The following is an 18,093-nucleotide window of genomic DNA, read 5'->3' as shown; positions in this document are numbered from 1 at the left end:
GATCTATGTAAATCTGACCAGCTTGCAGCAGCTTCAGGCCTTGACAGGTTTGTGAGTAATGTTGATCCTGCTATTATTTTAGCAGTTTTAAATCTTCACCATTAACAGGAGGGTGTGAATAACCAGCCCCTACAAAGCAGTGCTCTTGGAGAAGCTGATGCTCCAAGGGCTGAGCTGAAGCACATCTGGTATTCCAGAAAACCAGAAACACACAGATGTTATTTTAGATCTGGAATTTAACACCCCCAGCAGACTCTGCCAAGGACTGGCTGTGCACATGGCACCAGGAAATGACCATCCTAGCCCAAAAAAATGTTTTTGATAGCAGCACAATGGCAGATGCAAGTGGCTCCACTCAAGCAGAGCCACATCACCCCCCAGGTGATGCCAGGAAAGGAAAAATAATACCTGGTTTCACATCATATTGCCATTGGCAGCGGGAAAGTATTTTAAAGGAAAAACATAAACATTCCAGCGTGACTCTAAGCTAGCTGGTTGCTTTGGTTTGGTTTACCACAAACACCAGTGCTGTGCATGGCTCTCCAGCCTCTCTGAGCCTGTGCAGGAAGCTCAAAAAGGGAAAATGCTCAGGCACAGGTACCTGGCTCAGCCCACCTGGCCAGACCCCACCCAGCCTCCCCCTCCTCAGAGCCAGCACAAAACATCCTCACTGAACCAGCTTAATGTAGAATTATGTGGAATGAATCCCCTCAGAATACCTCACCTGTGAAGGGTGATTACATCTCATTTTCATGTAAGGAGGGCCTTAAATAACATCAGGCCTTGCAGGCTTTGCCTGTGCCTGCGAGGGGGAAGGATGGATGTGTAACCTTCATGGGTGAGGGGCTGTGTATTTATTGTGGGGGAATGGAAGAGCAAATAGATCTGTTTGGAAGAAAGCAGGGGAGCTGAATCCCACACACATTGTGATGCAGTGCAATAATTTTTTGGTTCTGGGGAGGGAATGCCTCTGTCTGCCTCAGGAAGGAGCCCTGGTCTGCTGAGGACTCACAAACCCCCTCAAAACCAACACCTAGGAGCCACAGAAAGGGCTTTTTCACCTTAAACCTAACAATCATTTAGGAGCTAGACATCTGAACTCTGTGTTTGCAAATACAAGCCTAATGTTTCATAAATAAATGGTTTAATGGCAGCACCTTTGCAGCAGAGGAAGGACAGTGAGGAGGAGCTGGTGATAATCCCAATATTTGGCAGAGAAGCAGAAATGAATTGCAGAGCTGGCAGCAGCACGTCCTGCCTTCCTGCCAGGAATCAGTAGTTGCTGGCCTGTAAGCTTTCTGTTGGACTCTGGATTTAATTTTTTACCCTTCTCTACAAGATCAGTGAAATATCCAGTTTCAAGTCACTTTGTGTCCTATGGCACCAATTTTCCCCAAGTTCTAGTTCAGGTCCTGTTCCTTCAACTCTCTCCTACAGCAACAGAGATGTGAAAGAGAGAAGAAAAGCATTCATAAATCCTACATTAATAACCAATATCAAATTCTACTAGAATTTGCTCAAAAGGAAAGAGAATCAATTTGCAGTCTGTTCTCAGTTCTTTAAGGCAGCCTTATATTGTTTCTAACGAAACAAAAATCAATATGAAATTCTTCTTATGGTTCATTTTTTAAAGCTCAATACCAGCTGGGTAATTTGGCTGACAATTATGAATGATCTGTTGTGTCACCAGCCCGGGCTCTGCAGCCCAGGCTGCAATCATGTGTTATTGCTTGCAGGTACATCTCTCACTATTGGTTTGCTCTCCACTTTTCCACAATGATCATTCAGAAATAAAGGGAATTTGCTAATCAATCCCATTGACTTGAAAGCAACAGTTATTAATGCCTTCAGTTTGTTGCTGGCTTCTAAACTTTTCGAATGCATTAGCTACGAGCCCCCATTGATTACAAACACACCCCCACACAGCATTGCCTTTCCAAGGGAAAAAACAGAGCTTTTTGAGTCCCTTTCCACTGGAGGCACAGCATGGTGGGAAGCCAGCACGAGATGAGCAGGTAATTTCACCACAATGACTTCCTTTGTGAGTAAAAGTGACAAAGGTATTTTTGAAGTGCCTCATTAAAGATGACTTCATTTCATTTCCAAACAATGCATTGTTCTCTTTCCCCTCCTGCCTGCGCTTCCCTAGATCTGTTGCCCTGTTCTTCTAAGTTCTTCTGATGTTTACATTCTTGTAATGAACTTTCTCATACACTTTATGTAAATAATTATTGTTTTACATTTCTTTCTGGAGGAGGAGAAGCTTGATGGACTGTTGGTTTGTCCAGTGTCATTGGAGAGGTGGCACTGTCACCCTCCAATCCACTGTGACTTTTGGAAATCTATAAATGTTGGAGTCAGAAAATAAACTTCCCTTCTTTTCCCTTGGAGGTTCCAGCGTGTGTGTTGTTTGATTTCGTGTCCTGGAGCAATGCAGATCCACACCCTCGGATCCTCACACAGCTCCACAGCTCCTTTCTCCTCAGGGTTTCCAGAACCACCAGAGGTTCTCCTGGCCCTGTGTCCTGGCAGACCCACTGAGGTTCCAGTGCTGGCCAGGTTTGATCAGGCTCTGCCAGCAGCCCTTGGCTGTGCTCCAGCTGCCCCTGACACCCTGAATTAGGGGCTGCACGAGGCAGCACCCACAGGGCTCAGAGCACACAGCACCCTGATGGCAGCCCAGCTCAAAAAATCCCTCTGCCCCTTCCTGGGGAGCCCAGAGTCCCCAGAGCCATCCCAGCCCCAGTGTGGCCTCTCCCACACTGACACCACAGCATCTTCCACTGAGACTCTCTCTGAAAAATGCATCATGGCCATTTTCACTTTCACGCAGATACAGCTTTGCTTGGAAAAAAATAAATTAGAGTTGTTTCCCCCAGTAGGAACATCCTCCAACCCCCAGCCCACCTCAGCCAGCCCTTCTGGACCAACAGGAAATTTGGAATACATTATTTTGGAACAACACACAATCAAATGCTACGTGTCACCACTGAGATGCTTGGTCAGCACAGTCCTGGCTCTTTCCCTACTCAGGCAGATTTGTTCACATAAGATGAGGGGGGAGGGAGAGGAAACATCCTCCTTCTTCAGGGTGGAACCGGGGTTTGATGCCTGCCACTGTTAAAAGATGCTTTTCTTGTGAATTTGCCCCATTTGCACAACCCCGATTATTTTTTTCCCCCAGCAGGAAAATGACATTTAAGTGGCCGAGTGTGAATTTAGAGAGACACTGTCAGTCAGCACAGAGCTATGGGATAGACTCACCAGCCTCTGCTCTGAAGTAGGTCACAGCAACTGTCACAGAATCCCTTCAAACCCATTTAAAATCCAATAAGTCTAAGGAAAAAGACCTGTGGAAATGTATCTAATTTGCAAATCACATTGGCTGGGCTCAATTCTGCAAATCATTTAAACATGTTCTTAACTTGACACTAATGAATCAGCTTAGAGAAGTCAAAGATACTTGAAGATCAGATCTGAAGTGCTCAGCATTTTGCACCATCACTTCCCACAAGAGGCAATGTTACTCCAACAGACATTGGTAGCAGTCACACCAGTCACACCAGTCACACCAGCACAGTTACACCATGCAGAGGAACCCCAAAGCTTTTTCAACCTTGAGCCATCTCAAGGTTTACCAGGAGATAATTAAAAAATAAAAAAAATTAAGTCTTCAAACAGGAAACTTTGCCATTTTTCAAGTGCAATTTACAAGATGCTGAAAGGGATCATTGTGTTTCATTTTGTGAGGAAGGAAAAAAACCAAAACCACTTTATAATTCTCTGGCATTCAGATGCCCTAAATATATCCAGCCCTGCCAGGGAAATATCATGCTTAGAGCAAGTCTAACATTAGCTGCTTCTCCTCTCAACTGAAAATATTTCTGAAAACATCTGATGGATCCTAAGAGGATCATTCATTCTGCCCCAAAGGCTGTACTGATTCAGCCCAGAGAGGGGATGGGATGGGATGGGATCCGCAGTGAGGGAAGGTGAACCTGCATCCAGGTCCCACAGCACCATGCCCAAAGGCAGGAGAATGCATCCCTTCTATTGCCTCTGATTTGCAGCACAGAACCCGAGGGATGTGCCTCCCACGGACTGGGTTTCCTCCTTTTTTTGGGGTGTACAAAAAGAGATGAGGATTTGGAGAACAAGAGGTGGTGGCTTGGACAAGACAGAGAGGAAGTGCTGATGAAATTACAAGTGCTTCGTAATTTCCAGTAATTGCCAAAAAGTGAGAGGTGGTGCCTTGGCCTCTGTGCTTTGCCAGGTGGAAAAAATAAATTCTTGATGTGAATAAGGGAGGATGAGCAGAGCCCTGGAGGCTGCCTGCAGGCATCTGTGCACTGAGAGGAGCCTCAGCGAGGAGCAGCATGAGCAGGGAGATTTCTGCAAGTTCCAGGAAGATGGAAGGATTCCTCACTGACACAGGACATGGAAAACCATGGCCCTAAGGAGAGGAAGAGCATGGATGGTGGGGGAGAAAGCTCCTGCACCAGAACCCAGCCAATCCACTTTTTGTCACTCTGGCTCCCACAGAACACCCTGGCTGTCCCTGGGTGTGCAGTCAGTCCTGCCCTGAGCCTGCTCCAACAGCTGGGAGGATGAACTGTTTAAGAAAGTAACTCAGCCCTTCTTGGGAGAGGGGAAATGAGCATCAGTGTTTTTCCTTATTAATGGCTTGTGATCTGGAGCATGTGATGTGTGCATGCAATGGTGGACTGCAGAAGGAATGAGAGAGAGAAATTCCCTGAAGCCATTTCTGCTTATCCTCCTTCTTGCTTTTGGAGCATTGTCAGGGATTGCCCTTCTCACAGAGGAGTAGCTTTGGAGGAGAAAGAGGGTGACACAGTCTCAAGGAGCTTATTTACAAGTACTCTTTTCTAAAGATCAATGTGTTGAGCCTGGTGAAGAACGATTTCAATTTTGCCTTGAAAACTTGGATCAAACACTGCTGACGATGCAAACTTCCCTGCCATCCAGAGATTAAACTTGTTCTGCTGTTTTTAATGGGGGCCTGAGTGCTTTGCTTGCCAGAGGCTCTCAGCACCGTGCTCCCTCTTGGAGCAGATTCTGAGAGCACCCTGCAGAAATAATCCAGTTGTGACTGCACACTGCTCAGGAGGCGCCTGATGCGTCAGCACCGAGCTGGACCTGGGAGCTCCCCACAGGACACAACTGCAAAGCCTTCAGAAAACTGGGAAAACTGTGCAAAGACAAGACAAAAACCACAGCAGTCGAACCAATTTGATTTAATTCTAGATCACTACAGGCTCTTATGACCTTGAACAACAGACAGTGATGGAGAGCGCGATGGCAGAGCGAGGACACGAGTGTCCTGTGCAGTGCCTGAGTTTACAAGAGGTCTATATTCAAACATCCAAAGCAATTTACAGCCAGAGGTACCCTTGGCACACAGCATCTCCTGGGAGCTGACTGTCTGGCTGAGGCTGATCACCCTTGACTTCACCTAGAGCTGCTCGCTCCCGGAGCCAGCAATCAATCCTGCAGGCTGCTGGCCCCTGAGGCTGGCTGGCTGCAAGTGTGCACTCAGGAAAAGCAAGAGGCTGCTGGAGGGAATGACCTGCCTCACCTCGTGCCACTGCACCTGCCCTGTGAGGTACATCACCCACCGGGGTGAGAGGAGTGAGGGATTTGTCTTTACAAACCGGTTCTGGGTCTGCTGGTAGATAAAACCAGCACTGAGAGATAAAAGAAACCATGGGAAGGGCTGGGCCTACATCATGGATGCTTTTTTGGGACTACCTAAAAATACAGGCTAGATAAAATTAAGAGAATACAAAGCAGTTCTATTTATTGAAGGGCCTTCAGGTACATTTGGTGCAGACAAAGCCACCAGGGGCTGCACCCAAAATGGACAATGGGTCACAGGTTTCACGCTTTTATAAGTTTGGACCATTTGCATATTGGGGGTCAATCTTTCAATTCCAGCTTCAGCTAATGAAGTCATTGACCCCAAGTTTGCTCCCCCCAAGTCACTTTTGTTTCCATCTCTCAGGGCCTGAGGCAGTGAGGTCTGCTCCTCCCTGAGGCAGTGAGGTCTGCTGCACCAGAGCGCAGCACATTTTTAAAAACTGGTTTGTTTTCCATCTCTTGAAATTCATTTTCTCTGTTTTCCTACCACCCTTAAAATGCCAAATAAACACCAGATTAAAAAAAATATAAAAGCAGCATTTCTTACTTCCTCTGAATAGCAATACACAAACTCCAGGCCTTGATTGCCAGGCCTGGAGAGGAATTGTTGTTTCTGCCCAAAATGGGAAAGCAGCAGCTCCCACTGTTAGAGTTACACATTAAAGAATTACAGGATTACAAACATATGAAAAATATAAAAGCTGAGATCCTGAGGCATCACAGGGAGCCCTGGAACCCCCCAGCCAAGGCTCCTGCCCCTTCCTTTAAAGAATTACAGGATTACAAACATATGAAAAATATAAAAGCTGAGATCCTGAGGCAACACAGGGAGCCCTGGGGCCCCCCAGCCAAGGCTCCTGCCCCTTCCCGAGTCCCTCTCCACCACCCTCAGCCATTGGGTTTGCTGCTCTCTCTCTGCCTGCTCTTTATTTCGCCTCTGAAGTGAAAAGCCTTATTAAACTCGTCCTCAGTCACTCCAGAGTGGCAGACGAGGCTGCCACGCTCCGCCAGCCGCTGATTTATTAGTCACTTCTGCAAGACTTTAATCTACTCAGAGGGTTTTTCCTTCTCTTTTCCCAATTCATAAATGGGTATCTTTATATTTAATCTCTAGTCAAACGACTCTGTACTTGACCTTTAAACTGCTACATGAGGGTGTGTAATTGCCTCTCTCCCGGCCACATCTGCCCACTAGGAGTGGCTGAGCCCCAGGAGGGCAGAGCTGGGATATTTTGCTCACCCCCACTTCCAGGCTCACTGAAATATTATATGAGGATTGTGATGGCTTTGCTGGAAAGAGATATATTTGCTTCCAGTCAATGCAGAAAGGCACCTGACTCCCCTGGTGGGATGTAGAAATAAGTGCTAACGGATCTATTACGTGTGATTTTGTCCTTCATTTATTAAAAAACAACCACTCAGCCCAGTCCAGCATCAGCCTTCCCCCATCCTGGACAGAGTGAGCCTCAGACCCCCAACCCAGTCTTGGATACAATGAAATGCCTTGGGGATAAAAAAAATAAAATTAAAATTGTGCAGAACACATAATTTTGGCAAAACCTTACTCTCCCTTCCCCCAGGGAATGCTTATAAACCAAAAATAGTTATGCAAAATTATGCTTTTTTTGTTGTTGTTTTATACTGTAAAAAAGCAACACAAAGTGCTTCTCTGTGTACAAATACTTTAAATATCAGATGTTTACTGGACACCGTTCTGGCTTTTCCTTTACATTTGAAAAAAGCAAATGTCTCCCATGGAAAAATTATGGAAATAAACTAGGGAGAGAGGCTCGTTATTTTTCCAAGGGATTTTCACACCAAGTTTCAATATGCAAGTCACGCTCCCACCATGGAGGACTGTGCACAGATACAATCTAGTGAAGATTTTGTGTACACTGTGTAAAATAAAGCCACTTCAGCTTCATTTTGCTTGTGCTAAGAGCTGCTTAAATGTATTATTCTTCTGCCTCGTCACCAAACAGAAACAACACACAGAAACAGCAGCAAAATTAAATTAAGGGATTTAGCTCCAATTTAGAGCCACGAGAAGAAAATGTCCTGTATGAGACACCTCCAGAGCCTCTGCTGGGGGATCTTTGAGCCCTGCATCAGCTGCGCTGCCATAAGGAACCGTCTGGAAATGGTTTCCAAAAAAAGCCACCCACAGCTTGGCCTGAGGCACATCATCTTCCAGCCTCTCCTCCAGGGGGATGTCAGCATCTGCCCAAGGTGCTCAGTGGCACCAGCCTGTGCTGGAGGGAAAGGTGTCTCCATCGCTGGTGGGATTTGGGAGAAGCAGAAAAACCAGAGTGCAGCACATTTTTAAAAACCCAGTTTGTTTTCCATCTCCTGAAATTAATTTTCTCTGTTTTCTTGCCACCATTAAAATGCCAAATAAACATCAGATTTAAAAAAAAAAATAAAAGCAGTATTTCTTTCTTCCTGTGAATAGTAATACACATTGGAAGCCTCCCACACTTCCCTTTCAATCTACAAATCCCCATGTGCTGCACAATCTCCTTCCCATGGGAGAGAACCTGAACCCATTCATTGCTTGCTAAGCTGAGAACTGCCAAAATTAACCTGGTGCCCAGACACTGGCAACTGGGAATAAAAGGGATTGAACTGATCCAATGGTCTGGTTTAGGAGGAGTCTCACAGCAGCTTAAAACAAGGCCATTGGAAATCCCTGCTCCAGAGGCTCCTGTCTTGGTTTGGAAAGCCAGGTGTCTGCTAAGGAAGGCAGGAGCCTCCCCTGAAATGGAAAAATGTGAACCCCCACCCTCCAAATTGCTGTAAATTTTAAATTAAGGGGATCTCAGGCAAAAATATGGAAGCAGGAATAACAGTTCTTTATTAGGGAAGAAAAGAAAAAGATAAAATAAACAATGCAGTGAACCAAACCAACACTGCCAGTCAGACACAGCCTGACACCCTGTGGGTCAGGGTGCTGGCACAGTCCCATTGGAATTGTGGCTCAGCCCTCCTGCAGTGCCAGGGGTGGTTCTGCTGGAGCAGGATCCTGGACAAGGGGGGAGTCTTCCTCTGCAGCTCCAGGGGAAGGGGCAGCTGCTGTTCCTCTGGGAATCCAGTGCAGAAGCCGTGCTGGTGCTGCAGAATCTCAGATTCTATCCAGGCAGGAATGCTTGGCTCCTCCCCTGGGCTCACATCTCCCATGGATGCTGCAGTTCTTATCAGCCCTGCAGGGACATTGCACAGCCTGTTATCAGCAGATGTCCCTGGAGGGAGGAGTGGCTGTGGAAGAGATGAGGGAAACTGCCCCCTGAACAGGAGACAGCTGAAATACAGATGGCAAATGGAACACAATTGGCTTGGCAATCCAGGGCAGCTCCTCACACCCCAGGATCCAAGCTGGGTGGGAGGAGCTGGCCATGGTGGCTGATGGAGAGGTTCTCCCTCCATGCAGGCACACTGCTTTCACTGGACATAAACAAGCCTGAAAAACCAAACATTTGTATTTGAGGGTGTCTTTCTGCACCACCCCAGCCCTGCTGCCCATCAGAGCTGTGGGCACTGCCCTTGGCACTGCCCACTGCAGCAGGAAGCAGGGACACAGCCAGGAGCAGGCAGGACACTGCGAATTGCTATTTCATTATCCAGGCAGGACAGTGGGAAAAGTGGGCTCTGCAAATCTTACAGAGACTGGGCTTTGAGGCTGAAATTGTGGGAGATGCTTGGGCTGGTTGCAGGTAATGACATGGAGCTTGGCTGAGAGGTGCCAGGTGAACACAAGGATCATCCCAGCCCCTGAGCCAGCTCAGGGCAGGGCATGGCACCCCCTGTGCCCTCTCACAGCCCTGCCCAAAGCTGGGATCCCTCCATAGCTCAGGGTCAGCTCATTTTCCTCTGGCAGGCAGATAATTTTCGCCTCCACACATTTAACACTCCTCATTTAACATTCCACAGCATCTCCTGTGGGCAGCATCCCCTGCCACGGGAGAGCTGCTCCCTCCAGCTCCCTTCTCCCTTCCCAGGGCAGGGATCCCCTTGTCCCCACACACATCAGGCCAGCAGGTACAGCCAGATCCACCCACAGCTTCTCACCCAACATTTAAACTTCCTCTGAACGTGCTGGAACAACCAAGAAATTTGCTGTGAATTGGAAATGCACCAGAATTTGCAGAGATTGGGCAAAACAACTGGTTGCAGCTGGCCAAATTAATTCCCAGTGTAATTCCACTGAAGTGGAATGTAACAGGCATTTGAAATAACGTGATCTTTTCTTGCCCTTTGCATGTGTAGCAGGAAAAAAAAAAAGAGGTATTAACAACTCATTCCCAATCTTTGCATGGGTAATTAGCCATGTGGGGAGCAAAGAGCCCTGTGCACTGCCAGGCTGGCAGGTGCCCAACCTTCTGCTCTGCCAGTTGGTACCTTTGTTGAGGAGAAAAAGGAGCTGCCCTGGCTGGGTGTGTACAATGGACACGCGCTGGGGCTGACAGGTCACACACAAATCACGTGAGAGTGGAGCAGAATGCCATGGAGCATACCAAGTTTCTTTGTAAACTGGTTCCATGCAAAGATAATAGCGAGCAGAGGCTAATGCTGCAGTCTCTAATTTTCTTGTCTGACTAAGCAGGCATAATTTACACCCATCAGTTGCAAATGGCTTCTCCCACCAATCCTAAAGATAGAGGACTTTTTTTTTTAAAGGGAAAAAAAAAGAAAAAAGATGATTTCCTACCTCTGCAGAAAGAGGATGAAAAACACATGCAAAGGCTGTCTGACACAAATATATATTTTCACTCAGCTAGTTCAAAGAGATCATCTTGCAGCCCAGAAACAGGAGACCTTGATGGAACCAACTGGCCAAAACAGTTTCTTCTGTCAGATACGAACACAGGGGGTGATAAAGACAATAATTTGAACTGGTCTTACTTAGTCATTTGCTCCCTGTTGCCCTTTTCAGCCCGTTTGACACGCTGCAATTGTACAAATTCAGCTGCTGCTGCACGAGCCTGACAATCAGCCGGGATGCACGTGGCTCCATTCCACAAGCCCGGGGGATCTGTCACCTCTCAGGTGCCAGGACAGCTCTGTCCCTGCTCACAGCCACGCATCACATCCAAAAAGGCCAGGCAGGTCTCTGCATCCTCCCTTGCTCACCTTCCTGGGGTAGCTCTGTCCATTGGGAGTGTCTGGTCCAGACTCCCAGAGCGCCAGGTTCACACCAAGATGCCCTCAAAGGCAGGGGCTGACCAAGGGGGCCCTGCCAGGGGTGCCCAGTGAGTGTTTGGCTGCACAGGGTCCATGCAAGAGCTGGCACAGGTGGAGCTGCCCCAGAGCCAGGGTGGCTGAGCCATCTCCCAAACTCCCACCTCCCCATGCCACCCAAGGGTCCCACAGCCCCGCTGTGCCCTCCCTGCCAGTGGGGGCAGGCAGACCCCCAAGGTCTGGCATCTCTGGTGGCAGGGCTGGGTGCTGCTGCTGGTGCAGAGACCCTGCTGGGTCTGTGCCAGGTGTGTGACACTCTGAGCCTGCAGGACGCCCTGGGACAGAGCAAACTGCAGCAAAACTGATTAAAATAATAACGAGATTCACACCCTTTGTTATTTCTCATTCAAAGAGACTCCATCAGCCTCAGCCACACCAGCTGCAGGCAGGAAAGTCTGGGGAACCTCTCTGGCCATTGTTTGAAGGGTCATTGTGCACTCCCAGCACAGTCCTTGTCTCACCCCCATTTCTGCTCTCTGGAAGGGGGAAGAGGAAGAAAGTGGTGCTACAAACACCATGGAAGGAAGGAAGGAAGGAAGGAAGGAAGGAAGGAAGGAAGGAAGGAAATCTCCTGCCAGCCTGACGCTGGGGACAAGCTCTCGTACTGCTCCCAGCAGCTCTGCTGGCTGCGAGCAGCCGATGGGCAGGTCCCGGCTCCTGCTGCTCGGGGTGGGCTTTGCACGGCGGGGGTGATGCCAGCCGCATCTGAGAGCACCCTTTGATCTGCTCGGGCCCCAGCGGGGCTCTGCTCTGAGCTCCAGCAGGCAGCCCAGCCAAGGAGGGAGTGCAGCATTGCTCCCAGCCCCTTCCCGCTCTCCCAGCTTCTGTGGGGCGTCGCTGCTCTGGGTTTGACAGGAGCTCGCGTTCTCCCAGCGCGTTCTCCTGACTTTCACAATAATGTATTCAGCAGAACTGGATACATTTCAAACCAGCTATTATACCGCGGTATGTTCCAACACAAATATATGCAGTGTAGCGAAGCAACAATTCCGCAAGCGGCGCACAGACTGCAGAAACCCCACATTTCCTACCCCGGACAGAGCAGCCACCCCTTCACCACGGGAATTTATTAGAGAATAAACCTCACAAAAACCTGAGCGGGAAACCAGCTTTGGAATCAGCTGCCCAGCAGCACAACACACGAGTTGGCAGCACTTCCCTCTCTGCCCCGGCCCCACCTGCCTCCATCCCAAGCACAGAAACCCTGCCGGCAAGGCACGAACACAATGCCTCTCCCTTCCAGATGGAATGCCGAGTGGGAAGTGGGAATTTTCCCTCTTCCCTCCGCCCCACAACAAGCAAGATGCAACGCAAATCGCAGCGAGGCGAATGCGGATGGCCGGGGTTTGCTTTTGCGGGAGCTGCTGGAGCGTGGGTGGCAGCGTCGCCTCATCCCGGCTGCTGGCACCGAGCAGACCCAAACTCCCCGGGCAAATCCAGCTCCTCCTGCAGCACTGCCGTGCCCAGCCCAGCCTTCCTCGATGCCAGCACGGCTCCCGGATGGTTACACCCAAAGGAATCCTTACAGCATCTAAACTTGCCATTTAAACCAGCAAATCTGCCGTGGCACAGCTGCCGGAGCCAGAATGAACCGGAGTGTTGGAGCGCGGGGAGGAAGGAAAGGAGGGATCCTTCATAATGGATCTGTGAACCGCAGGCTTCGATTCAATTTAGCGAGCCATCAATCAAGCTGCGGGTGTCACAGCGAAGGGCCGGAGCCGGGACGGTTTCAGCAGAGGGCACTCAAGTCCCAGAAATCCGCATTTCCCAGGTATAATCCCTCTCTGATGTTTTAGGAGCCGACTTCGGCACATGAATCTCGGTAATGCGAGCGCTGAGCCTCATAACTCTGATTGATTGTGGTTCTATTAGGCCTGATGCATATAAATCTAAACAAAACACATGTGGATGGATCTAATTCCAACGAACCAGTTTAGATACCATTACAGAAATAAAGAGAAGCCTCTTGTTCTTCATTAGTATTGAAAAATGCTATAGCTATAGAAATGCTTATGTCTCTTTCTGCCAGGTTCATAGTTCTGCTGCTGCTCTAAAGCATTATTCCTATTTGAAAATGTATTTAGTCAATCAGCATTTTCCTCTAGATATTAATAATCTCAACACTATTTTCCACTTTTACAAGTGGTTCCCTTTCATATTCAAAAATAAGAAGTCTTAAATCAGTGTCTTGAGAACACCCATAAATCTACAGCTTTATTTGTAGGTGAGAGGACCGAATTTTTTACGTATATAAAACCCCCATAAGATGTACACAATTTCGAATTTGACCTGTGTAATACCTGGAGCTCTAAATACCACACATATTCATAGTAAAAACAGCAGCACGAAAAATTAACATCCAAATATCTTCTCAACAAACTCAAAATAACGAATCGACTTCACTGGTACACTATGTTCACGAGTTATAAATACACCAGAGTTTGCATTAATTGATACACTCTTAAATGATGAATTACCACATTACAGCTATTTTCACAGCACTTATGAACTGGGCAAATATCTTGTATTTTTAGCATCGCTGTAACAAGTCATCAAAAGCCAAAGCCCTTCTGCTACCTTTGATTGTCCTCAAGGCACAGCCAAGGATTCCTGAAGGAAGTCCTGACTCAGCTTGGTGTGAATGCTGCTCCCCAGGCCAGCATCCCCCTGGCCAGCAGCACCGAGCCAGAGCTCTGGGCCCATGAGGAGCTCTACCAGCCTTCTAGGTTCTTCCTGCTTTTGTCCAGCCATCCTGGCTGTAATTGTCCATCACAACCTGGCTCTGGCTCCAGGGGAAGTCCGGCCTGGCTGCTGAAGGTCATTGCTCACAGGTCTGCAGCCCCTCCATGGGCAGCAGGTGAAATTGAGTCTTTGAATGGGGCAAAAAAACCCCAAGCAGCGATGGTGCAACACCTGAGAGAAGTTCCCAAAATGCCCTTTTTGTAATCCTGCCACAGAGCAGCCCTGGGATGCCCTGGGTGCTGCCCAGAGAGAGGAGCACTGCCAAGTGACACAAGGGACGGGCTGGGGACAGTGTGGGGACACAAAGGGAGGGAGACACAGCCGTGGTGGGCTGGGGACAGTGTGGGGATGTGGAAAACACAGAGGGAGACACAGCCATGGTGGGCTGGGGACAGTGTGGGGACACAAAGGGAGGGAGACACAGCCATGGTGGGTTAGGGACAGTGTGGAGATGTGGGAATACAAAGGGCGGGAGACACAGCCATGTGAGCTGCTCTGCTGAACACCTCAGGTTGCTTTGGGAAGGAGAAGCCATGAAAGCCCACGAGCAGCCCTGGAGTGCTCCTCTGCCTGTGCCCAAGCTCGACTGCTGTGGTAATTTCTGGCACAGAGCTGTTCCTGTCCTGCTCTGTCTGACCTACACGCAGGAGATGAGGACTGTCCATGACCACCACGCACCCATCTGCCACTAATCAAATAATTTAATACAAAATAAACTATTTGTGCTGGCTCTGCAGTAGGATCCAGAGGCTGAAGCTGAGGTTGGAGCCTTATCAGTGCCGGGTACTGACAGAAAGGCAGGAAGCAGCATTCCAAACTAACAGAATATTTCCTCCCAGCTACAGTTTAATTTAAACTCTCCACAAAATCAAACCTCTACTCTGTGTGCTGGAGTCTGCAAAGAGCAAAGAACAGCCACAGCCGAAACAGCCCTTTTTACCTGCTCCCTCCCAACAGCTTTGTGGGGCTTTTTTATCTGCAGGTGCAAAGAGTCACCAGGTTGTGACATTTAATTTTATAACAAGTTCACAGAAACAGCTGTCCTTCACTTAAGCAGTATTTAAAGAAATTTTCTTCCATGCCCTTTTGCTAAATCTTATCCATGTTGGTGTCAGGAGGGATAAAAATATCCTTAACACCAGCCAGTCTTTTCTGTAACCGTCTCAGCACAGGCAGGGAGGTTCGGGCTGGGAGCTGCAGCCTCGGCCCTGCCCACAATCAACACCAACAATCTCCCTCCTCCGAGACCGAGCTTGTGGCAGCGCCTGGAGGGGGCTGAGCAGCCCCTCTGCCTCGGGGCTGAGGAAGGAGTAAGACGAAGAAGAGGAAGGAGTAAGACGTGCCCTCCACCACGACACAGTGCTGAGACCCCAGCCACGCTCAGCTGCGCCTTCCCAGCCAGGCACCGGCCCAGGGAGGCACCGAAACATCCCCGGGAGGGGCTGGTCCTGCCCCGCCCGTGCAGCCAGAGACTCTTCCAGCTTTCCCTCATGATTCCGTGCTGGTGACGGCTGTCACACTCCCCGGCCAATCCCCCCCTGCCGCTGCTGTGCCATCAGCCAGAGCCCAGACAGCACTGCAGCGGGCACGCAGGGAATCCCCCGCGTGTGCACCGTCCCGCACTCGCTGCCTGCTGGCCGAGGCGACACGCAGCAACTTCTCTTTGAGCTGTAGATCAATAATGACTTGAGGTGTTCCTCCTCCAGTCCGCACACCCCGGCTCCCGGAGGCTGCTCCGGGATGGGGCTCTGGAGCAGAGTGCAGGACGGCGATCAGCATTTCAGGATGCCGAGCTTGCTGCTGGCAAGGAAAATTAAAGAGATGAGCCGATACAGAGTAATAGTATGTTTGTAAGAAAATTAAAGATTTGCTCTTCAGCTGTTCCAGGCTGGAGTTAGCAGACAGCTAGCAAATGGCAACGATTGGAAATGATGGAATAGATCAAATTATTTAAATGAGAAAGAAAGAAATTCACCCTAGCCTGGCCCAGCACGTTGACAAAGCAGCTCCCGGTCCGCGGCACGGGCAGCCCTTTGTCTCTGTCACCGAGGTCATTAAACTCCCGGCTGCGGAGCGCGGGCCGGGCGCCCGCCGCGGTCACCCTGCTGCAGCGGCCCCTCCCGCCCCCGGGACACCGGCCCCAGCCCCAAACCCCCTGCCCGGCCTCTCCCGGCGCCCGCCGGCGGGGACACCGGGACCCCGGGGTCATCAGGGACCCGCGAGCGCTTGGGGGACACCGGGCACCCCGCGATCTGCGTGGCAGGGCTCCGTCGGGGGCAGAGGGAACGGAGGCGCTGCCGGGACCCCTTCGCCATCGCCCCCCGCCCCGCGGTGCTCGCCGAGGGTCCCGCTGGCATCCCGCCCCGCGCCAGCCGCCGGCGCTGCCCTCGCCCCGGGGGAGCGGGCGGGTGCCGGGGTGTCAGCGGCGTGCCGGGTGTGTGCCGGGGTGTGTGCGTGTGTCGGGGGTGTGTGTCAGGGGGTGTGAGTGTGTCGGTGTGTGCACGCTCCACTCCGGGGCTTTGCGCGAGCCGCGCATCAGCGGTAGGAGGGGACAGAGCCGCTCCTGGGGCGCACCGGCAGCCCCGGCTCCGCAGGTGCCGCCCGACCGGCACCGGCACCGCACGGCTCGGCACGGCCCGCCTCGGCTCGGCTCGGCTCGAAAGGGAGCGGCCGGAGCTGCGGCTGCCGCAAGATGTGCCATGAGCCGCCCGGCCCCGGCGCCGAGCGGCCGCTCCGCCTGAGCCCCGGGCAGCAGCCGCCCGCGTCCCCGCTGCCCCTGGGGCCGTAGGGCCGCGCCGGCCCGCGACCTCCCCAACGATGCCCCATCTCTGGCCGGCGCTTCGCCGCGTCCTCTGGGAATACTGGGCAGCGCTCCTGGTCGGCGGCTTCTGGGGACAGAGCTCGCACGGGATGCCGCATGTCATCCGGATCGGTAAGGGCCGGCGGCGGCGGCGGGAGAACTTCGGGGCCGGGGCGGAGAGAGCGCTGCCCGGGGCCGCGGCGGGGGATGCGGTACCCGGGGCTGCGGGATGCGCTGTCCGGTGCCGGGGCGGAGGTTCCCCCGGTGCAGGATGCCCTGGCCGGGGCTGGGGACGCGCTGCCGGTGCCGGGGCGGCGCGGCGAGGCGGGGGCTGTGTCCCGGAACGGAGCGGGCAGCGCTCTGGGTGCGAGCAGCCGCCCCGGGAGAGGTGAGAGGGGGTGCTGGGCACCTCGCGGAGAGGAGAGCACAGTGCTGTCCCTCTGGAGAGTGGGGTGCTGATTCCCCGGGGAAGGGGAACGCTTTGCTCCCGGAGAGGACGAATGATTTGCCTGTGGAGAGGGAGGATGCTGAGCCCCCAAAGACGGGGGATGCCGGGCACCCAGAGAGGGGGGATGCTGATTCCCTGGAGAATGAGGATTTTTGCTCACAGAGATGGGGATGCCGAGCCCCGGGAGAGGGGGCATGCGGAGCTTGTGAGGAGGAGGGCTGCGGTACCCGGTGCGAGGAAGGCTGTTGAGCCTGCGGCAATAGGGTGCTGTGCAGGGGTGCTTTGACCCAGGGCTGGATGTGCCCAGAGCAAGGGACAGACAGCCCGGGGGAGCCCGCGGCACCGAGTCCCGCTGCCTGGAGGATGCCAGTGGGCTGGCTCCGCTGCAGCTGCTGCTGAGGACCAGGCGTGTTTCATTAAATTGCTGAGGTTCTGGGGAAAATTAATTTTTAATAATGTTACATAAAGTAACTGCACAGATAACATCCTGGGAATGAGTCTGCGATCTTTCTTTTCCTAATTAAACGAGATACTTGTTTTAATCATGTCATGTAAAGAACGGCGCTGATTTCTGTTACATCCCATGCACTTTGCCATTGGTACACATTCCCGGGGATTTGCTGTCTGCCCACTAAAAATTACAAGGACAAGTTTACCTGCTTTTTGACGGTTCAAATTTTAACTCAGAAAAACGAGTGAAAACTGAATAGATAGGTGAATAATTTTAACTGGGAAAAAAAAAGGGTCTTACTCATGCCAGTGCAACTGCACAGCAGCAATGTGAAAGCCAGAAAGAGAAAAATGCTGCTCCTGAGGGACAGGTGCTTTTTGAAGTGAAACACTGTCACCTCCAGCACGGCTTGAAGTGTCTGCATGGCCCAGATCATCTCATGGACAAGGGCTTAATTCCTGCAGGGTGAGCAGCTGGTCTCCCCCAGACTTCCGCGAATGGGGCACTCCAGGCAGATGTTATCCCGTGCACATTGTAGTGCCAGAAATATTGGTGAAAAAGGTTAATGGATCTGCCTCCGGGCCTGGGGCTCTGGCGGCTGCTGAACTTTAACCAGAGCCAAGCTGTTTAGTATGCTCAGCCTCCGCCTGGAACAGCTGGAAATGTTTTGTGCCACACAAACCCACTCCCAGGGAAGCTCGGTGGCTGCTGACAGGGCGCGCTGGGCTCCGCCAGTCCCACTGCAGGAGCGGGGAGGAG

At 51.2% G+C, this 18,093-nt stretch overlaps 1 protein-coding gene across 2 annotated transcripts in view; it reads left to right on the top strand.

The window, feature by feature from the left end:
- Positions 1 to 16,319: 16,319 nt before the first annotated feature.
- Positions 16,320 to 18,093, top strand: part of GRIK3 (glutamate ionotropic receptor kainate type subunit 3) — a 114,737-nt gene continuing 112,963 nt past the window's right edge. For both annotated transcript variants that reach the window (XM_039729231.1, XM_039729230.1), the window contains exon 1: positions 16,320 to 16,567. In XM_039729231.1, the coding sequence (XP_039585165.1) occupies positions 16,453 to 16,567 (115 nt within the window). In that variant the 5' untranslated portion in view covers positions 16,320 to 16,452. The remainder of the gene's footprint in view (positions 16,568 to 18,093) is intronic.

This window comes from Passer montanus, unplaced genomic scaffold (assembly GCF_014805655.1).
Source record: "Passer montanus isolate IOZ18808 unplaced genomic scaffold, ASM1480565v1 scaffold68, whole genome shotgun sequence".
In the NCBI taxonomy this organism is placed as follows: Eukaryota; Metazoa; Chordata; class Aves; order Passeriformes; family Passeridae; genus Passer; species Passer montanus.
The sequence above is the reverse complement of the archived record's forward strand: the minus strand, read 5'-3'. Positions and strand labels throughout refer to the sequence as shown.